Source organism: Haliotis rufescens, unplaced genomic scaffold (assembly GCF_023055435.1).
Source record: "Haliotis rufescens isolate VD_foot unplaced genomic scaffold, xgHalRufe1.0.p SCAF_16, whole genome shotgun sequence".
NCBI lineage: Eukaryota > Metazoa > Mollusca > Gastropoda > Lepetellida > Haliotidae > Haliotis > Haliotis rufescens.
This window is the reverse complement of record NW_025963846.1, coordinates 25472113-25496147: the sequence shown is the minus strand read 5'-3', so window position 1 is coordinate 25496147 and position 24035 is coordinate 25472113. Positions and strand designations below refer to the sequence as shown.

Below are 24035 nucleotides of genomic sequence, written 5' to 3'. Positions count from 1 at the left end.
CACGGAGTCTTGTATAAGTCAGTGGCTTGTTATCTTTCCTCAGCACATATTTACCATTAACAGGACTAAGTGCTCTGAACACATATTCCTGAGAATCCTCGGCAATCTCTGCCATCGTTAAATGACGTTGTAAGTGCATAACAGGACATAGCAGTGAATCGGATACACCTATGACTACCCATGCACCATCTCGGTACACGTCCGTCTTGGACTGTTCAGTAAATATAGACATATAATGTTAAACAAACATGATATCTGAACGTGCAATGTGCAATAATTCAACTGATCGGAGAAAACCTGCAAAAGCAACTAAAATCATTGCAGCAACTCTGCTGTCTTTTAAACATTTCTCACATTCCAGAGACGATACCATACAACTAAGTTGCGATATTGTTATCGGTTCCTTTTTGTGTACTGGTTTAGCCAATCTCCGCTTACGAGCCTCCAATACATTTCGTACCAGTGTATTATCTGTGGGACTGCATAACCCAACAAGAACATGAGCATATCGAATGCTGTAAAAAGCTGTATTGACAGGAGAAATACTTTCACAACTTTGTATTAAAGATAACAAATAAAGTGCGCAGTGCATAGGAGCAATTGGCAATAAAGTCGGCAAACCATGAGAATCTGCCCAATCAGAAAATCTCTTGAATCCCAAGTTGTATGATCTCACTGTAGAGGCAGATCTAGCCTCATTTAATAATATGCTCAAACCTTGTACGTTCGGTTTTAAACTTTCTGGGAGGGTAGATATAACATCATGATATACACTGTCTAACACATCTGAAACAGAAGAAAGCATTTCAATAACCGAAATCGATTTTCAACGCTAACATTGAAAAGTTTAAATCTGTTTCACCAAATAAACCTCCCCCAATACGACTGGGAACATAAGCTTCTTTGCAAGACGGCAAATAAACAAAGTCTCTTACTTCTTTGAAAAATGTACCTTGTTTGTATAGCAAAGGCCAGAAACTTGCCGAGTACCACTGAGGTACAACCAACGTACCCTTTGCTCTGTATTTGCGCATATGGCACAACACACGCGAGACCAGATACACTGGTGGTACTATCCAGTTCACCTCATTACTCCAATCTGAAGTAAAAGTATCCACATTCTCAGAATTAGGGTTCCAGTACCTAGAATCGAAACGGTTTATCTTCTTGTTGTAGTAAGAAGCAAAACGATCTATTGAATGTGGTCCCCATGTTTCATCGAGTACATGAAAAACATAGTCTGCAACTGCCCAGTCATCTCTATCAGTGAGCTTGCTCAGAAAATCGGCTTGATCATTTTGTTCTCGGGGAACCCAGTCTACTTCCAAACGTATACAGGATCTCAAACACAACTGCCAGATAACCAATGCAAGATTTTGTAAATGTGTCTTCATGCTACCCTTTTTAATAATAGCACATACATTGGTATTATCCGTAAACCACTTGACTGCGTGAGAACCAAGAAAAGACAGAAAACTTGTCTGTACCATAGATACAGCTTTCAACTCCCGCCATGTTGAACTTTGATTCATTTCGCTTTCGGACCACTGACCATGTGCAAACCTTCCACCAAACTGAACACAATAGCCACCGTAACCTACACCACTTGCATCGCTATAAACAACCCTGGTAGGGGAACTGTCTGAACACAGCGATCTTGACTTGAAATGTTGAATATTGTCCCGCCAGAACACTAACTGTTCCTTACTTTGACCTGACAAAACAATCCAGTCATTCCTTGAGTTAGCCGTCAGACAATCTATACTGAGTGACCTCGTCATAAGTTGACTAAGTGAACCAACAACTGGTGACATAGCAATAATTTGACCAACTAGTGAAGATACATCACGAACATACACAGACCTAGTGTTAGGGACTAAGAGAGATGTGATGCAAATGAAAAGCTTCTCCAACTTCCTTTCCGGTACAGCTAAAGTAAAATGTCAAGTGTTCACGTGAAATCCTAGCCATTCCAAACTTTGTGAAGACGTCCATAAAGACTTTTCAACTTTAGGTACAAATCCAGAACTGATGAGGTCATCCTTAACCCTATCTGATACAACAGCACAAGTTGACATAGAATTTTCAACAATAATTCCATCATCAAGAAACATAACGTTTTGTACCCAAGGTAACGCCACCATTTTACCAATTGTCGAGTTACCTTTGTAAGGACATAGGGCGCAGATGACAAACCAAATGGTAAAACCACAAACTTGTAATACCTCCTGCCCCATGGCCAAATCCATGAAAAGCCGAGAAAAGTTGTATGAGGAGTATGCATTTCAATATGATGGTACGCGGAATGTATATCGTATTTAACTAACCAATCACCAGCATTGATTTACATAAGAGCGGTTTTCCAGTCTTCGTATTTGACTGAAAGTTTAAACACATGCTTGTTCACCAAACAAATCAAACAAATCAAGAATTAATCTTTTCTTTCCAGAAGAAGCAATAGACACAGACAACGGATTTACAACACGATGCCTCTCCTCACATTCCTCCACTAAATTTTTCCGCACAAGATCTGTAATAGCTTCACAAACAAAATCAGAATGCCGCATAGCCGACATGTTGTTTTTTAATTCCATAGGTGTCGGAGTAGAATAAAATGGTATCTTGTATCCACTTACAATTACATCAATCAAAAATTGAGTAGAACCAATGTCACGCACAAACTGTATGCAGCGTCTTAGACGACCCCTCACTAAGATTTCAGCATTTCCACGCTCATATTCATAATAATCGTTTGTAAGTTCAACTTTACCTTGTTTACTCTGAGACTGAGGTCTTGCTTCCCGGTCGACGTGTCGGCGTGACTGTGTTAGAGTTGACATACGGACAGTCTCGTCTCCAGTGGCTGAGTTCTCCGCACGCAAAACACGTGCCGTTTCTAAGTCTCGGGCGAAATGAACGACCTTGAGATGGTCCCACTGGATAAGCCCCGCCCCCAACTGTAGCCTCGTGACAGTCGCTGTCGGTCTAGAAAACTTAAATGGGGCATATCTTGACGATTTTGATTTCTTTTTGTCAATTTTCTTGATAGCTCTGGATTCCGCTCTGGAAATACGCCGATCATCGCCAGAATCATCAGCAAGATCATTACAGTCATATTGGCGAACAGTCTCCCAACCTCCATCTGATGAGTCGGCAAGCTTAATCAGCTTATTCCTACGCTCAATGCGCGAAACCTCCGCGCAAAGTAGATCTTGCAAATAGTCCAATTTTGAGTAAGAAATAGCAAATTTCATTTGTTTCAGATTTTCAAGGGTCTCTGAATTGAAATTATACTGAAGGCGGTGCCCTTCCCGTTTCCATACGAAATATTTTTCAGTTTTGAGTTTCTGAATATCAGCCGCTGTTCGAGCCACGTTATCTTGTAAATTAACAAGTTTGTCTTCAACAGACCTGTCAACTTCTTCTCGACATGTAGATAACTGCTGTAGAATATTATCAAGTTTCTTGTTAATATCTTCAGATAGCTCCATAACAAAATGGCGATAGAACACGTGGCAAAGTTAATAACGATATAAACAGACCGCACTGTAACGGCGACACCACAGGAGAGATTGAACTACCCGGGCTTTACAATTCCTATATATACCCCTCACGGTTGCGCCCTCTACCGGGAATAACCTCCCTTTATATCTGGCTTTACCTTCAAGAGAAATCAATTTCAGTCTAATTCACTCTGTTCAACCGAATGCAATTTCATTGTGTTTCTGGCGTGCCCAAGGGACGCAACTCTGCACAGCGAATCGCGGCTTCTTAGACGATCGCGACTGGGCCACCCGTGCCCCCTGTACAGATACAATCAAGCCTTGTTCACTATGCATTCTGTTTCCTAAGCAGCATGTCTAACTGATGAATATAATTCATGATTTCACGTGGTCCATGACTTACGACTTAAGAAGACTACTATTTGAAAGCTCCACACATCACCTGCCGATTGTTGATAAATATGCTGCGTTCTCCAACCGTGTCCCCTTCATATCTTAGTGATGATTGATATTCTGATACATTTCTCATTTATTCCTAACAATATGAAGATATTAAATGTTTTAGACATAATATGGCTGAAATACTGCCGACGTGACTATAGATTTAAACTCATTGACTGGTAAAACTGTTGCAATATGCAATTATATTTAAGAAAGAGTTATGTCCCTTACACCATGAACAAACAGAAAATGCCTTCGTAGAAATAAAATCCTTGTTGCTTGTGTATGCACGGAGTATTGGATCTGACACCAATTCTGCGAAATTATGATAGTTTCGATGGTTAATTTATTGTTGACTAACGCCGCACTCAACAGTTTTCCAGCAATATTATGGCGTCCAGTAAATTTACATAGTCGAGTCTGGACTAGACTAGACAATCCAATGATTGATATTGTCACCAAGTCGTAAAACCAGTCTATCACGGTCTGGTGACCCTCTCCCTTAATTGTCCGGCTTCTGTCACCATTCGTCAAAGTCCGGAGATCGTCATTGTCCAGTGCCTTAACGTTCATTGCTTTGCAATTGGTGACCAGTATATTTTATTCTCTAGCTGTGTAATCGCATACTTTTATCATGTATCGATTTGATATTTGTTATCTCATATATGTTTGCTACCTTATTCATGTATGGAAAATGTTTAAATTTAATATTCACGCAGTTCTTGTTCTTGTTCTTATAGATATAGGTATATGTATAGTTTGTTATTCGGGTTTCCCCATGTTAGGAAACACACTTTGGTTACCTTCCCAGGCTGTGGCATTCCGACCTGGGCAGGTTGTCCTCTACGACGTCCGCGCACTCCTATAAAACCCCTTGACGAAATTATGTGTCTTTACCTTCAGGCATCGCTAGATTGTTTACGGGTCGTCGTGCGACTGTCTTGGTCAGGTCGAAACTTAGGTTTCGTTAGAAAATGTTTATGAGCAGGTTTCTGTCTGGTGCTGACTTACTCATCTCGTAAATGTGTTGATTTATCTACAGTCTTTTTTGGTTACTGTTATTAACTGATCAGCTTGTATATTTGCTCTGAGTTAATTAATCAGTGATCATTGTCAGTGTAACTTGGGTTTTATATTTTTTATATTGCCGTTGATTGATAAAATTAGCTAAAAATAATAAACCTGTGAAACCATTACCACGTTTTCATGATTACTTTGTTCTTGTTAAATGACATCCTGGTCTCTGGAGCACAGCTCCGTGACAGTGTTATGAGCTACGACCCACGGCGTCGGGGACGATGACACACCAGCAACCAAATCACCCAGCCTGACCACCTGATCCTTTTGGGTGCAGTCTAAAACGGCACCTCAGCAAAACGTCACCGATGTATCTGGCGAAAACGGCACCGCATTTGTCGAAAACGGCTACAATGTGTCAGGCGAAAACGGCACCTCTATTTTTAATAACGATAACAACGATTTTTGTAGTAATATATATGGTTTATTTACATGGATTTTGAAGTACTTACATGTCATTTGATGTATGTGATGTATTTACATGGTATTTCCTGTTTTCACAGATAAGTACATATGTTCATATATACAGTTTTGTGACATGTCCATCGTCATCATCATCCTGTTCACAATATTGGTCCATGTACAACCGAACATTGTGACAGTACTTGGGTCAGGGAGAGGTCTCCATCCTTGTATCGTCGCCATATGTCGAAGACGAGATGTTGAAGATTTGCGCACATACGCCCTGAGTCGTCACTCCTGAATGGACCGCCTCCGTGGTCTAAAGGTAGAGCGTCCGCCCGGAGAGCGGAAGGTCCGGGGTTCGATCCCCAGCCGCGTCATACCAAAAGACGTTAAAAGATGATACTTGTTGTAACCCTGTCTGGCGTTCGGCATTAAGTGGCTAAAACAAGGACTGGTCGGCTCGGAGTCAGTATACTGTGTCTGAGTGTGGTATTCATGTTAAACTGCGGCATGGTATCTCAGAGTACTAGCACTATAAATCGGCATCAGTCCGGACTAGTACAAGCAGCCACACACACACATACACGTGCATGCACGTCGCTATATAAGTGCAATAATCTTGGACGCGACGTTAAACCCCATTACACCTCACCTCACCTCACTCCTGAATGAGTCTTGACTGTAGAGGCAACAGACTGGCCTCTCGGAACAGCTCTGGGATCAATCTGTAGATACCCAGGGACTGCTCACCCACCTTATTGTTGATACGTCTGTGCCAACCTAAAACGTGAGAAAAGAGAAATTTTAATGTATAATAAAAACATTTATATTGGTTAATATAGTTCATTTTTATTGTGTATATTTGTATTTGAACTATTTTTGTATTATTATTACCTTCCACGAAGTTATTCGTCCTGACAGCTATGTTGAACACAGACCAGGATCTGGGAGAGAAGGTGAGATGAGCAATCCACTGGGCTTGAAAGCAGATTATCAGATCACGCAGTTTGCCAGTGGTACCATGACACACAAGCAACGAAATCACCAAGCCTGACCACCTGATCCATTCAGTCGCCTCTTAAGTTGCTGTGATCAATTCTAATCCAGAAGTCCGACTGGAATCTGTTGAAATAGACAGGTGATGGCTGATTGTAAATCTACAGGCATACTTGGTAATACAGCTCATGTTTAACGGTGTATGCATGGCAAAACACTTTGCTCGAACGAAAATCGGAAATATTACTTTATTTTCAAACAAATTGCATAGACAGTTAAACTACATCATCGTCAGCATCATAGAGGTTAAAAAGAGGACACGTTCATACATATTGTCGAGTAACACCCCCACATTTCGTATTTCACCTAAACTTATAGAATTAATAATAATATGATAACTATTATATATATTGGTAATATTCATGCGATTGTACGATTCCGACTAAATCATATGTGTTTGTAAATCAGTATGAAATAGCTTTAGTGATGAAACCAGGTGTTCGCGAAAAGGTAAGCGTATCCTGCCCCACCGTCGGTACCCGTCAAAAACACATGCAAAGGCAAGTCAATTATTCACTTCAACATATGGTACGTGTACAAGTCACAATAGGGTATTAAATCGGACATCGCTTTTGTCTCACTAATCATGCACAGGGTTGTGCAAATTATTGAAACATGTGTCTGAATGTATGATAGGGTTGAACGTGAGAGACACAAATGTGACGCATCAGTTACAAAAATGGTGTCCCATGCAATTCCCTATTTTGACTTGGACCATACGTTCCAGTGTTTTAGGTAAACAATTCATTAGCCTTTGCATGTGTTTATGACGGGTGCAACCGGTAGGACAGGATACGCCCACCCTTTCGCCTACACATGGTGTCATAACTTTTCAAAGTGATTCATGTACATATGCTCTTGATATAGTCAATCGACTCTGCTTTTAGCAGAGATTTCTCAAATCAAATTTTAATATGATTATTGAGAAGATTGTGTCGCCTTTATTTACAAAATTTTTAAGCATTTGAACATTGCTCATTGTAAATTACATGAACAAATGCATGCATATAAACATGCAATTGCATTGAAACATGATAACATTTGTGATACAGATACGTAGAGAACAAGTTAGGACTCCCTCTTAGCATCAGTGCCAGGGTGCAGGACGATGACATACCTTCCCTTGCCAGACAACAGTAGACTGGGTGATGTTCTGTTGGTTGATTTGTTGTTTAACGCCGCACTCAGCAATATTCCAGCTATATGACGGCGGTCTGTAAATAATCGAGTCTGTACCAGACAATCCAGTGATTGATATGGGCATCAATCAACGCAATTTGGATCGATGACATGCATCAACCAAGTAAGCGAGCCTGACCACCTTTTACGACAAGCATAGTCACCTTTTACGGCAAGCATGGGTTGCTGAAGACCTATTCTACCCCGGAATCTTCACGGGTCTCATGCCAAACGGAATCTTAATGACTCTTCTGGAAGTCATTCCTGCTGCTCTCGATCGGTTCCAATGTATCTTTTGGACTGACGTCGATTGGGTAGTCATTGTCGCTTCGGTGGCCCAGTCGTCTAAGGCGCCGCGATTCGCTGTGCCTTGGGCACGCCAGAAAACGAAGCAGTGCAGTCTTCAGGTGGTGACGTGACAGGAGGTCGTCTTGGCCGTGAAATGCCCTTCACAGCATTGGTTTGACCGTGTTTTCTGACCAATCGGTTGATTACTCTGTAATAGTAGCCCGGACAGCCTGATAAGTTTGTAGAACAACCCTAGGAATGCATTCCACTTACTGTCATTCCTGCGTCTGATATCCTCCTTCATTCTACGGACCGCCTCCGTGGTCTAGTGGTAGAGCGTCCGCCCGGAGAGCGGAAGGTCCGGAGTTCGATCCCCGGCCGCGTCATACCAAAAGACGTTAAAAGATGGTACTTGTTGTCACCCTGTCTGGCGCTCGGCATTAAGGGGCTAAACAAGGACTGGTCGGCTCGGAGTCAGTATACTGTGTCTGAGTGGGGTATTCATGTTAAACTGCGGCATGGTATCTCAGTGTGCTAGCACTATAAATCGGCATCAGCACCGGACTAGTACAAGCAGCCACACAAACACGCACACGTACATGCACGTCGCCATATAAGTGCAATAATCTTGGACGCGACGTTAAACCCCATCTCACCTCACCTCACCTTCATGCTACGTTCAGCGGAAGGATCTAAATACCAAATTTAATGCCTGAACATACTGTATTTTGGAGAATGCATGAGTGGCATGTCGTACAATTTCACCTTGTACACATGAATGAACTCTTCATTCCGATAAAGTATCGATCTGCGTTTCTATACCGCTGTGTCAATAGTAGTGCAAAACTTTTTAAAATTACGCCATTGTGTGATTTTAGATAGACGGATGTAAACAAACTTCCAACCTGGGTCGTTGAATCGAACTATAGAATGAGCATTGAATATCCGTGACTCGAGTCCAATGCCGACCAGGTGTCAGGTGTCAGACGTTTACAACTTCGGTGAAACCCACGATCACGGGTATGGTGCTGGGCGACTGGGCCACCCGTATCAGAAATACGGTGTTCACAAATCCAGGATCATAATAGGAGCGAATCTGGTCTCGAAACCTGGACTGCGGATCCAAACACGACTAAGGGGCGCAACTCTGTACAACGTATTGCCCTCACTCACAACAACCTTCTGACGTGTATAAACAAATCAGTGCCTCGAAGTTATCTAAAATATACTTCGCGATCATGACGAAACAGAGAAACAAACCAATTTGCTTTTATAATACGTATACAGTTAACTACGGTTATAACGAACTCAAAGGGAGCATTGATTCTAGTTCGTTATAACCATAGTTCGTTATAAGCATATTTACAGCATGTATACAGCAAATTGTCGGGACAAAACAACAGTTCGTTACATCCGTCACTTCGTTACAAGCGTGTTCGTTTTAAACGTATTTTCCTGTATCTGATAACTGAAAGCAGCGTGACCTTTAACGTTGTGCCTGTTTGTATGAATCTCAACACTTCCCTGTGACACGATCTGCCGCATTAAAACCTACACACTTTTCCTGTTAACATGTCAAGCGTAAATGTGAACGTAAGGCTTATTGAGTCGATATCGTAGGTTAACAAACATATACGCCCTGCCCTGTACTGAATAACACATTATCACCAACGCTGTCGATAGAAGAATGAAGGAAGTGAAAACATGTTTATTGAAGCCAATACAAACAACAACTGAGGTTCACATTATGTGTCAGGCAGGATGATGTTGCGGCTACAGTATATGGGTGTATTTTCCTCATCTACGTGAAACTGTGTGCCGACAAACTTGACCAAACTAATGCATACGGATGGTACGATGTTGTTTCTGTGTTTCCTCAATGTCATCGTCTTGGTCCCCGGTGAGTTAAATATTTCATATCGAGTTATTCAACATACCCTTCATAAATCAAAAATTTCAAAGGAAAGAATCAATTTTTTTAATACGTGTATATAAGTATTTACATGACTTTCGTGGACATGAAAAATGGAGTGTTTTGTTACCATTTTTGTACCGATCAATCTTCCTGTTTTGAAAAAATTAGGAAATATGTGTCTGAATAGTATCGATACATATGGTGTTATATTGGCGTCGATATCTGCCTTTAACATGTTCTTTATGGCATGATCGGCCACTTTATTGTCGGTGTGAGTGAGTGAGTTTGTTTTTACACCGCTTTTAGCAATATTCCAGCAATATCACGGCGGGGGACACCAGAAATGGGCTTCACATATTGTACCCATGTCGGGAATCGAACCCGGGTCTTCGGCGTGACGAGCGAACGCTTTAACGAACAGGCTACCCGACCGCCCCTTATTGTCGATGTGAGTTATATGAAGATGTATATAAAATTAAAGCGATAAAACCATCTCAATATTCAAAAGACATCTGTGACGATTCGGACTATATCATGAGCGTGTGTTTATTAATCACTAGTGATTGGGTCGGGTAGCCTAGTGGTTAAAGTGTTTGCTCATCACGCCGAAGACCCGGGTTCGATTGCCGACATGGGTACAATGTGTGAAGCCTATTTATCATGTTTATGGCGTCCCCCGCCGTGATATTGCTGGAATATTGCTAAAAGCAGCGTTAAACCATACTCACTCACTCACTCACTCAACTAGTGATGATACCAGGTATTTGCTAATAGGTGGTACCCGTCACAAACACGTGCAAAGGCAAGTCAATTGTTAGCCTAAAAATAACATGGGAACATCGTATGGTATAAGTCAAAAAAGGGAACTGCATCGAACATCATTCTTGTCACTGCTGCGTCAGACGTGGAAGTGCCCTTCACATGTATACCATGAACGTGTATGTCATGTAAGGGATTGAGTGAGTGAGTGAGTATGGTTTTACGCCGCTTTTAGCAATATGTCTCATGAGCTGCTGTAACGTTACGTCAAAAAGTGTGACCAACTTCGCTCGACATTCCCGCACTCGGCGATGTTGACTTCTAAAATTATCTTTGTTGCGTGTCGATTCCCAAATTGAAACAATATGTTCATCCAGAAATCTGTTCGTAAAAGAACTTAGTGTGAAGCCAACAAACAACCAACAAATGGTAAACAATCAAGAAATGTATCAAGAAATCAAATCAATTTACTGCACAGCAATTACAAAGGCAGTAAACAATAGAGTTGAAATACAATATTCAATGGTAATAAATGATATTATGGCAGTGGTCAGTATCAAATACAGAATGACAGTCGTGATAGCAACAATCTCATTAAAATCAGATCTTAGTTCTCGCTGCCGCTTAAAAAGATCTGAGGACATCCTATACGGGTCACGTCAGACCGACCTTGCGCGAACTTTGACTGACCAATGGAATGACCAATCAGAAGGCAGCTTTCTCGTGCTTTACGGCACTAATTTCAAATTGGCGTCTACGCTTCGCAACACATTTTGACAAATTCTCGATAACAAATTTGAAACCTAAACAAAAGAACATTCTGGAATGGCTAATAGATGGTCTAGATTGTATGGATTCAGTCGTTAAACCCGTAACTATCGTTCGGAATACCCCGTGTTAAAGTTTTCAAGGTTGTATGATTAGAAATCACATTCCGACTGTCACTTTAATGATCTGGTAAGCGACGCTCTGATTGGTCGGATGAAAGGTCGTTCTGACGTGACCCCTATGGGATGTCTTCAGATCTTTGTTTAACGGTAGCGAGAACTAAGGTTCAACGAGCGAGGTTGAAGAATTTGATTCATGAAGCGATTCCCCTCTTTGGATACGTCCTATGGCGATGTTCCGATCGGCAGCGCTGAGTCTCGGCATTTGAATGACAAATTATTGGCTTATACTTGCCTTTTTATAGCCACTACTACGAAATACGAATGCCATAATTGGCACGTGCATTTTGTTTTACTGTTTTCATCCATGACATTATTTAACAAGTTTGAAAACAATGCCGTTCAAGACATTGTAAATTGCCAATAATTGCGTTTTGACGCACTGTTTGTCGAATATCAGGCCGCCGACATTTTCCAATAACATATATCCAATTTATATACCGAATTTTTTATGTAGTCGGGTTCAATGAAGTAAACTGAGGGCAAAAAGAAACGTTACCAACATTAACTGATTTGCCACTTTGAAACAAAGATGCCAACCTGTTCAAAAACAGTAAAGAACACATCTCACGAATACAGCCTTCATGTTCTCTGTCGTTCTTTGCACGTGCTTTGCGGATTTGGGGAGATATTGGTGTTTGTCAGCAATTTTCTAAAACATTCTTTCCCCAAATTATCGTGCAATTTCCGGGTATAAATTACGCACGGATCTGTTCCCTATCATTGGTTGCGATGAGTAACACCAACGAACATGACTGACCGCTGTCCAGAGGGAGAGAGCCATAGGTATGCTGCAGATGGGAGCGACAGAGAGAGCGGTTGCCGAACTGCTCCAAGATGACCATTACCAGACTGGTCGCACGTCTCCGACAGACTGGCAGAACCGCAGACAGACCACGGAGTGGCAGACCAAAGGTCACGACCCCGCAGGATGACCGCTTTTTACGGGTACTTCATCTGAGGAACAGATTTCTTACTGTGACGTCTTCAGCTGCCAGCAGCTTTGGACATCCGGTCAGCAGACAAACAGTGACCAGACGACTACGACATTATGGTCTCCGGGCTTATCGCCCTTTCAAGGGCATGACCTTGACCCGTCAACATCGACGTGCTAGATTGACGTGGTGCAGGCAAACCCAGCCATGGCAACAAAGGGAATGGCGGCGAGTGCTGTTTAGTTCCAACTCTTCAAACATGATAGGCGGACGCGAGTTTATCGACGACGTGGTGAACGTACGGCTCCTTGTTGTGTCCACGGGGTGGTACCTTACGGGGGCGGAAGTGTGATGGTCTGGGGCGGCATTTGCTGGGACGAGAAGACGGAACTTGTCATCATCGAAGGCAATCTGACAGCACAACTCTATTTTGACAATATCTTACGGCCAGTGGTTCTTCCTTTCATCCAGCGTCAACAACGGACGGTGTTCCAACAAGATAACGCCACACCCCATAAAGCCCGTATTACTAGAGACTTCCTCAACGCCAACAACGTGACTGTCCTGCCGTGGCCAGCTCGATCACCAGATCTGTCACCCAGAGAACATCTCTGGGACCAGCTGGGGCGTCGTCTTCGGAAACGTCTACATCCTCCCTTCACGAGACAAGCGTTGATCGTTGCCCTCTGTGAGGAATGGAATCGGATACCTGCAGTCGATGTGAGGACGCTTGTCTACTCAGTTCGATGCCGCATTCGAAGATGCATTGCCGCTCATGGAGGTCATATCCCGTATGGAACGGTCTGGGTCGTCGTCACCTTTAAGTTGTAACCAATGTTGTTGATCGAATACTGGACGAATGACCCCTTGTCAAGAAATGTCTAGGTCAAGGACTTTGTTGTTGAATTAGTAAATTCGTATTTTACTGTTCTGAATGATGAATTTCTACAATACAATTGTTATTGCTGCTTCAAAATGTGTTGGTCATATTTTATCCTAGAAATATCGTTGGTAACGTTTCTTTTGGCCGTCAGTTTACATAATACCTATGCGTTTCCTTTTTTTGAAGAGTGTATACCATTGTCAAGATTATGTGTCTTTACCCCCATGGCCTCAATAGATAGTTTACGAGTCGACGGGCTTCTGGTTGGTCATTCGAAACACAGGTTTCAATAGGGTTTTCAATAATCCGTTTTCTAGTAATCCGTGGGTTTTCAATAATCCGTTTTCTAGTAATCCGTGGATAACCAGCCTTCCCATGATTGTCAAGCTTTTGGGGAATTTTAGAATTTCCTTGCTCAGTCAATTTGACTAAATCTTTAGCCTATTAGTCTAATTGATATTCGGAAGTTCTCGTCTATTTTGATTGTCCAAGTGACTTATTGTAGGGGTAGGCTCTTGTTTTTTTCCCGTTATTTAACGCAGCCGAGGTATTTCACTCGGAGCTTTGAGTTAATTAACTCAGGTGTTAATTGGTAGCAGCCGGTTTTCAATACTCGGTTTTTCTCGTAATCCTTGGATAACCAACCTTCCCATGATTGTCAAGCTTTTGGGGAAATTTAGAATTTCATTGATTCATTGGCATACCTTTGCTGTCTATGCATCTTGTGAAAGTGTTGTTTTAGCTGCTCTCAATTTATTTCTGTAATACAGTTGCTTAGCTAAGCCGCTTGTGTATTTGCTCCGATCTATTATTTAATCAGCGATCATTGATACAATTAGCTGTCAGTAATGAACCTGTGAACCTATTACCACGTTTTCTGTATAACCTTATTCTTGTTTAATGACACCCTTGTTCTCTGGAGCACAGCTCTGTGACATGCATAAATATTTGACTTGCCTTTGCATGTGTTTGTGACGGTGCCACCGGTGGGGCAGGATGCGCTCACCTTTTCGCGAACACCTGTATCATTACTATTTGATAGTGATTCATAAACACATGCTTGTGATACAGTCAGAATTGTACGATCGACTCTGATTTATGCAGAGATTTCTATTGGATATGGAAAGGGTTTTGTCGCTTTATTTATTGTTAAACATATATATGTTCCAATTAGATCATGGCGTTGACAGTAAGTATATCAACAAACTTCGGTTTCTACTGACGTTATTATCGCAAGATGACCGTGTTTTTCAGTGGCTGTCGCAGAGCCCTGCTACAATGAGACAGCCGTTAACGGATCAACTCCAGCAGACTGCACAAACTACACCTCGACGGCTGACTTTAACGCCTCCACATTTGACGTCAACACTTCAACGCCTGACATCATCTCCTCAACATCAGACACCTCCACAACGGACTTCAACACCTCAACACAAAACGTCTTGACAACGCCAGATAACAGACCCTTGGTGTCTGACACAGGCCTCGCAACACCTCTGTGGTACACAATCAATCATGTTATCTAGTTGACACAGAGAATGAGTGAGTGAGTGAGTGAGTTGGATTTTACGCCGCTTTGAACAGTATTCCAGTTATATCACGGCGTGTCAGCTTAATGTGGGAGGAAAGCCCGAAGTGATGCAGGTCTCAGACGTTTACCACTTCGGTGAAACCCACGAGCACGGGTATGGTGCTGACAAACCTGGAAACATAATCTGGGCGAACCGGGATTCGAACGCACAATCATAGGTTTCTGGCGTGCCCAAGGGCCGCAACTCTGCACAGCGAATCGCGGCGCCTTAGACGACTGGGCCACCCGTGCCCCTCAGAGAGAATGAATCATTTAGTGAAGTAAATGATAAATCATTCATTGACAAACCTTGGAATGAATAATATTTAAATTCACAGATAATTATTCTTATCAACATAAACATGGAAATCGACTACAAACATTTATTCCACATAATGATTGTATTCTGCTCATCATTATACGACAAAAGGCATGCATTTTTTTTAATCCTCAACCTGGTGTGTGTTTTGATATAGAACAGAAGATATCCTTTTTATTTCACTGTATTGCAGTCTCATGTGTTGTCACCGGTGAGGTGAAATGGGGTTTAACGTCGCCTTCAAGATTATTGCACTTATTTAGCGACGTGCATGTACGTGTGTGTTTGGCTGCTTCGATTATTTCAAATTTTATAGCGCTAGCCCACTGAGATACCATTCTGCAGTTAAACACGAATACCTCACTCGGACACAGTATACTCATTCCGAGCCGACCAGTCCTTGTTTTGGCCATTTTTAGCCGAGCGCAAGGCAGGGTAACAACAAGTACCATCTTTCAACGTCTCTTAGTATGCCTCTAACGGGAATCGATCCCCGACCTTCCGGTCACCGGGCGGACGCTCTACCACTAGACCACAGAATCTTGTCATTAGTGAATGATAATATTGCCAATATTAATGTCTCTGAATCAGGTGAATGTTCATCTGTAGTACGGTTTGCTGTATGCTTATATTTATTTCCAGGCCGGCGTTTGTCATATATGGAGGCATCATTGGCGGACTGTCCATGGTAGTTTTTGTTGTTGCATGTATTTTCTGCGTGTGTCGGTGCTGCAGCCGAAAGACTGACGCTGAGGCCGTGGTATCAACGTCGGTGCCCCTCACCTCCGTTGTCTCCACAAAAACAAGTAAGACCTTTAAGTAATGAGAGTTTATTACATGGCAGTTTTCATATCATACCCCACATCAACACGAGACCCCCATCACCCGTAGAAGACCAGAGTGAGTGAGTGAGTGAGTTGGGTTTAACGCCGCTTTTAACAGTATTCCAGTTATATCTCGGCGTGTCAGCTTAATGTGGGAGGAAAGCCCGAAGTGATGCAGGCCTCAGCCGTGTTCTACTTCGGTGAAACTCACGAGCACGGGTATGGTGCTGACAAACCTGGAAACATGATCTGGGCGAACCGGGATTCGAACCCACAATAGGTTTCTGGAGTGCCCAAGGGACGCAACTCTGCACAGCGAATCGCGGCGCCTTAGACGACTGGGCCACCCGTGCCCCCCGAAGGCCAGAGGGTTGATAAGGGATATGATATGAAAACAGCGATACAATAACTTTTTTATCATATACCCTTACATAAAACTGTAAAATGTATCTTTTCAAAGTGAATGCGAAACATTTTCACATTGTTTGGAAGTCATTGTCACTGGAAAGCCAGCCGAGCAGACGAGCAGACGACACACCAAGGGACGTAACTCTATTTTTTACCACCCGGGCTGATATCGATCGCTCATTCGAAATGCATTAACATGCCGTGTCCTACCCGAGGTGGGATGTAGAACAGACTGGTTATTACACACACACATCCCCCCCACCCACCCTACCCCATCCCCCCCACCCCCACCCCCACCCCCACCCCTGTGATATGAACGTCTCTATGTTGACTCTATCGCAAATGCAAAATATGATAATTTGGTTTATCGCCGCTTTTTCTTTTACACCACGGCGTGTCAACATAATGTGGGAAGAAAGCCCTTAGACTTTGACCCTTTTGGTGAAACCCACAAACAGAGTTTACTTAATTGAACGTTTTATTATGACTTTCATATATGAGGAGAGTAGAGTGTGCAACTAACTGTTTTACCATTTCAGATGGATTTGGTTCTGATCCAACCAAAAACGTAACGCACCCCACAAGTTCATCGGCATCCTGGAACGTCCCACCACCTCCACCGCCGCCGCCGCCACCACCGCCGCCGCCACCTCCGCGATAATGCTAATACTGAGTACTGCATTTTTTGTCAAACAAGTGTTTTTATCGAGCTTCATGAGCATAAATATCTTAAATCAGAAAATTACATGGTCGGCCTAAAACATTGCACTAAGTCACATTTTTCCTTACATAAAGGTTACCCATGTATAAGTTACGAGTTATAGGAACAGATTATGAAATGCTTTAGCAGCTCTCACACTTTGCCGAGGTGGTTGCCGAGCTCTCCCGAACTAACTAGGTTAGGACTCCGGAAGAGACTACAAATATTCGAGTATAATACGCGTGTGTTACGAGCCCCATATACAGGAGTCCAATAGGAGTCCAACATGAGTCTAATAGGAGTCTAATAGGAGTCTATTAAGAGTTGCATACGAGCACAACGATCTCGATACGAGCTGTACGAGTTTGGTACGACTTTGGTGCGAGGTGGCTACGAGCTGCTAAATAATTCGGCGGGAATTTGTCACATGATTTAACATGGAGGCTCGTATAGCTCGTATTAGACTCGGTCAACTCGGCAATAAATTTTGCAGACGATCCTCATACGAGTTCTGTACGAGCACCACGAGGTCGCCATTTTATTATTATCATTATTATTGTTGCTGTTATTATTTTATTTGTTATTTATTTTATTTTATTTTTTTTAATCTTATTTTTTACATTTTTTTTTATTTTTTATTTTTTTAATTTTTTTGGGTGGTATTGCAGCATGTACAGCATGTACAAACGCATGTACCTACATTCAGATTTCGGGGTGTCAATCCGAAAAAATATGTTGGTCAGTTACAGATTTGTAACATCAGCTACCAGGTTGTTCGGTTGTATTTGTTTCCTTGGGTAATTTTCACCCAAATTTGTTATGCACTTGATGCGGAATATCTCATGACCTGATATTATATATTTTGAATGACTACAATGGACTCATGACTATAGACAGGGTGTAGTCGCTTTTATGTAAACATGATTCATAGACAATTCGAGGAATGTCACTGCATGCAATAAAAATCCTGTTGAATATCACCTTGTTATCTGAGTCGTCACATATATTCAGTGATCCATTTATATAATTGTCACCGCTATTTCCCTGTCACACCCAACTGAAACTGTTTCGGCGGATAACCGAGACTTTATTCTTTGGTGATTATAATGTTGTCATGTGGTATAAATAGAACCACACAAGGTATAGTCGTATAACCGGGTTAACAAAACATGGCTGAACCTCAAATCCTTTTAGCATTAATCCAGCCTTCTGATATGGTGTTAGGTTACAGGTTTTGATTTTAATGGCCAGCAGTCAATGTCCTACATGTTAATCTATCGATATTATAGGACTAATATTTGACAACCTTGTTCAAACCATTGTTAGGAAACAAGTTTGTATTAATCTGTCTTTCAAGTTAAAGTAACATAAATTGTGGCTGCAATGTTAATGAAGGCTGTTAATCATGAACATTAGCTATTGTTATTTAGGGGCACGGGTGGCCCAGTCGTCAAAGGCGCCGCGATTCGCTGTGCAGAGTTGCGTCCCTGGGGCACGCCTGAAACCTATGATTGTGGGTTCGAATCCCGGTTCGCCCAGATTATGTTTCTAGGTTTGCCAGCACCATACCCGTGCTCGTGGGTTTCACCGAAGTGGTAAACGTCTGAGACCTGCATCACTTCGGGCTTTCCTCCCACATTAAGCTGACACGCCGTGATATAACGGGAATAATGTTAAAAGCGGCGTTGAACCCAACTCATTCACTCACTATTGTTGGTTATCGTTTTGTCTTCTTGTTAACAGTCATTAATACGACCCGCGATATATTTTTAAACGTCCGATATTTTTATATTTGTCCTGTTTGTAGACCTGTATATCCTTGATGTTCAGTTATCTGGTGATCTCCATAAAGCACCATAGTGACACTGTCCTATTTTCCTAACATATAGTCGCCATGCCTGCGTTTACGATTACACTTCCTCCATCAATACCTCTTTGTGGCGTTCAATTCATTTTGAACAGTCAGTGATCACATGTTGCCCCAGCAAGCAAGTGTTTTGTTTGTTTGTTTGTTTGTTGTTTAACGCCGCACTCAGCAATATTCCAGCTATACGACGGCGGTCTGTAAATAATCGAGTCTGGACCAGCCAACCAGTGATTAATATCATGAGCATCGATCCACGCAATTGGGATCGATGACATGCATCAACCAAATCAGCGAGCCTGACCACCCGATCCCGTTAGTCGCCTCTTATGACAAGCATAGTCGTCTTTTACGGCAAGCATGGGTTCTTGAAGACCCATTCTACACCGGATAGCAGGCTAGTGAAGTGTGCTATCTCACAGTATTTGAAACCATAGAACACGCGCAGGGACATATATCAGGACCTAAAAACATGTAGATATCAATCTTTTAATGCAGTGACGTGTGTAAAATAAACAATGTGTGTGACTCAAACCTACCATTCAAAAACAGAACTTCTATGGTAATGATGTATGTATGAATCATTATATTTTGAGTTGATACTGATATTTACATGGCTCAGTGGCGGAAGACAAACTGGAGCAACCTTGCATGGTATTTGTTTTGATGTACCGTCAATAATAATTGTATCGAAAATGATGCAGAAATTGTTGTGCTCACCATAAACAGTGACATGGACACGGTGAAATTCAGGTAATGATATATTATGGCCACGGCGTTATGGCATGAGGCAACGACATAGTATCTAGAGGCCATGAAATAATATGGGAAACCGTATGATAATGTAAGGCAGCCCAAATGTGATTATAGGGAAGCTCCGAGATGACATTTGAAGACTATGCGCTAATATCTGGAGACCATGAGATTATTTCTGGAAACCATGAGATAATATCTGGAAGCAAGGAGATAATATCTGGAAGCCATGAGATAATGTCTGGTAGCCATGAGATAATATATGAAGGCTCCAAGATGACATATGGAGGCCATGATATAATTTCTTGAAACCATGAGATAATGTCCGAAAGCCATGAGATAATGTCTGGTAGCCATGAGATAATATCTGGAAGCCATGAGATAATATATGAAAGCTCCGAGATGACATATGGAGACAAGGAGATAATTTCTGGGAACCGTGAGATAATGTCCGGAAGCCATGAGATAATATATGAAAGCTCCGAGATGACATCTGAAGGTCATGCAATAATATCTGGAGGCCATAAGATATTATTTTGAAGCTATAGGAATGACAGTCAAGAGAAAAAAATGAAACTACATAATGACTTGGTGTCTCCTAAACTCTAACGATAATACATAGTGTAAATAACCACGCGCTGCTTTCGTTATGAAGTAATGGCAAAACAATGGTAATGTTTAAGCCACCGTTAGGACAAAACTATTGTTTTTCGGAAACTTTCTAAATATAAGTTACCACTCTGACCAGATATCTCAAGGTAAATATCTGTCTTTACAATTACATCGATTTAGTTATTGTCGTTCACTGAAAGTTCCGTTTTCCTTTTGTTCATGGCCCCACCAGGAACAGAATTGATACATATATCCTGACATAGCCACTTAATCTTGATCAAGCCGGAAAATATGCCACCGATCATCGAAGACAGATGTCACAATCATATTCACTTTTTAACATCAATGGTAATAAAAGGCTTAATGAAAGTCAAAATTTACATACTTTTAGATAATGGAAGTGAATTGTATGACAATATGATTATGGAACACTAATTCCCTACATTGAAGCGTTAAGTCGTGGCCTACATCATTACGATATTACATCGATATCTCCAGATGTTAAGTTGTATCCAGAATTTAAGTCGTGGCCACCAGCTATCGCAATATATTCTAAACAAAAAAGGTAGGGATCATGAATGTCTTCCAGAGACAAGGGAGTTAACTGACTATAAAAGTCCAGTTTCGAGGTATTTCCCCTGCCTCGGGAAGATGATTTGGGGAATATTTTATGACTGTGTGTCTTCACTACAAAAAAATGAAAAAATATTCTTGATCCCTAACTTTTTGTTCAGTATATCTTTTAGCTTGGAATTATGTTTCAACATATCAGATATCTCAATATATGTTCGCTTGATGTCTTTTTATGTTTTATCAAACTTTCAGTATAGGTAGATATCTCAGTGTTAACCAGTATTTAAAGTCCTCAGAGACATATACAATTCCATCTAAATGTATGAATCTACAGAAACTTTGATCAAGTAAAATTTCATATTAACATGCACTGGTACACAATAATCATTGCTTGAGCTTGTCCGTTCAAATTCAGTTTATATATATAACAAAGAATGCTGTGCTCTTCACTGATGGTGTGTGCTGTATGCGCCGGTGTTTTTGTATAACCGTATTCGACGTAATAAGCGCCCCGCTCTAACAAGCGCCCACAGTGATATTTGCTAATATATTGGCTGTGAACAATCCAAATTAGCACTCCTTTCGATTGATCAATGTACACAAGACGTATTTATTCGCGTATAATACGCACTCGTGTGTTATATGCACCCTTAATTACGGGCAATTAAATTCTTGAAAATATATCTGTCGCATATAAACATTTCAGGCTCTCATCATAAACCACGAAATTTCCGATCTTTCAACTTTTTTTCACCAAATTAATATGCTATTATGAGCCCCCTATTTCTAATTTTGAGAGCGCCCTGAGCGCTTATTATGTCGAATACGGTATGTAACTATAAAAACCTCTGTTTTAAGTCGTGTTAGTGTTATCACTTCCTGTTCATTTCATGATATGAATACATTTACATGACATGTTTGGAAACCATTCATATTGTTAATCTCTTCCTCAGACCTAAGTGTGATTCTGTATCTAGTGACCATTATATTTACCTGTTATCGGTTCATATTTGTAGAGCGAACTCAAGCCATTGTTACAATATTTCACATGTATTTAGTAAGTCCAAACACTGATAGACCCTCCCAATAGTGTAGCAATCTGTCGACCTACATGTAGTAAGAATAATAATAGAATCACGCAGAACGGCGATTTTTAATCACCCTCACAATGTCCTGTTGGCATGTTTAAGTTCCAACACCTCATCAGCTAGAATATAAATACCCGTATATTGTAAAGAAATATCCAATTTATTTATATGTGATATATTTGGCAATACTTTAACATTTTAATATCTCATTCGACGATGTAAAGTCCATTCCGGATATATAACCTGAGTGAGTATTTCAGCTTCACAGCAATGGTGAGGTGAGGGGAAATTGGGTTTAACGTCGCGTCCAAGATTATTGCACTTATATAGCGACGTGCATGTACGTGTGTGTGTGACTGCTTGTACTAGTCCGGACTGATGCCGATTTATAGTGCAACCTCACTGAGATACCATTCCGCAGTTTAACATGAATACCCCACTCAGACACAGTATACTGACTCCGAGCCGACCAGTCCTTGTTTTAGCCCCTTAATGCATAGCGCCAGACAGGGTAATAACAAGCACCATCTATTAACGTCTTTTGGTATGACGCGGCCGGGGATCGAACCCCGGACCTTCCGCTCTCCGGGCGGACGCTCTACCGCTAGACCAAGTAGGCGGTCTTCACAGCAATGGGAACATGTTTTATAACATTAAACAGTTGTCGACAACGTAAGAGAAAAATGTTGGAAATATTTCACGCTGTTCATGATGAAACAAATCAGTTCAAAAGTAAGACATATTTTGACGATAGTATAGAATTATCATTATATTAGGAGGGAGTCCCAGTCGTCTGAGGCGCCGCGATTCGCTGTGCAGAGTTGCGTCCCTTTGGCTCGCCAGAAACCTATGATTGTAGGTTCGAATCCCGGGTCGCCCAGATTATGTTTCTAGGTTTGCCAGCACCATGCCAGTGCTCGTGGGTTTCACCAAAGTGGTAAACGTCTGAGACCTGCATCACTTCGGGTTTTCCTCCCATTTTAAGCTGACACGCCGTGATATAACTGGAATAATGTTAAAAGCGGCGTTAAACCTATCTCACTCACTCACTCAAGAAATTGGGAATTGGTCGTGGCTTGGCCACGGTAACTCGAGAAAAACGTGGTTGTTGTTGCGTACTCTGATTGTTACCGGTGAACACTGTGCGATCTAGATGAGCTGTTGCTTCCCTTTGATATATGTTTTATCAACACTTTTTTCATCTTTAATGTTCTTTTCTAACTGCAACTTATATCCGTTGACTGTAAATATGTGTTCCAAAGTTGACTGTAAATATGCATTTCAATTTTTTCCTCATTTATTGTTGGCCTAGAGGTTTGACGCTGAAATGCACAGTTGCGCCCCTTTGCCGTGCCAGAATCCGACCAGCATGGGTTCGAATCCATAACTTCGGCATTCCTCACACATCAAGCTGACACGCCGTGAAATAACTGAAATACTGTTCAAAGTGGCCTTAACCGAACTCAGTTACTCTTGCTGTTCGCTGTAATTGGATGTGTATAATGTAAATGTAAAATGGAATCTGGGACCAATAGAGATATTAAATATTTTCGTTTATTTTTATATTTTGTTTTATGTTGCGAACCCGTGAAGATCCGGTGTAGAATAGGTCTTCAGCAACCCATGCTTATTAATAGGCGACTATGCTTGTAGTAGGAGGCGACTAACGGAATCGTATGGTCAGGCTCGCTGACTTGGTTGATGCATGTCATTGTGTCACAATTGCGTGGATCGATGCTCATGATGTCAATCACTGGATTGTCTAGTCCAGACTCGATTATTTACAGACCGCCATCATATAGCTGCAACATTGCTGAGAGCGGTGTTAAACAACAAACAAACAAACAATTTTATGTTGCGGCTTCCTTAGGAGCTGACAGCCTCCGTACTGTTTGTACGAGTCCGGATTAATACCAATTTTGTAGTGCTAGGACAG

At 41.6% G+C, this 24035-nt stretch overlaps 1 protein-coding gene across 1 annotated transcript; it reads left to right on the top strand.

The window, feature by feature from the left end:
- The first annotated feature begins 9464 nt into the window (after positions 1–9464).
- LOC124133773 (proline-rich receptor-like protein kinase PERK1) lies at positions 9465–18186 on the top strand. The gene is made up of 4 exons (XM_046498302.2): positions 9465–9849; positions 14643–14889; positions 15920–16083; positions 17049–18186. The coding sequence occupies exons 1-4, from the start codon at positions 9789–9791 to the stop codon at positions 17168–17170; spliced, it is 594 nt and encodes a 197-aa protein (XP_046354258.2). The 5' UTR covers positions 9465–9788; the 3' UTR covers positions 17171–18186.
- Positions 18187–24035: the final 5849 nt, after the last annotated feature.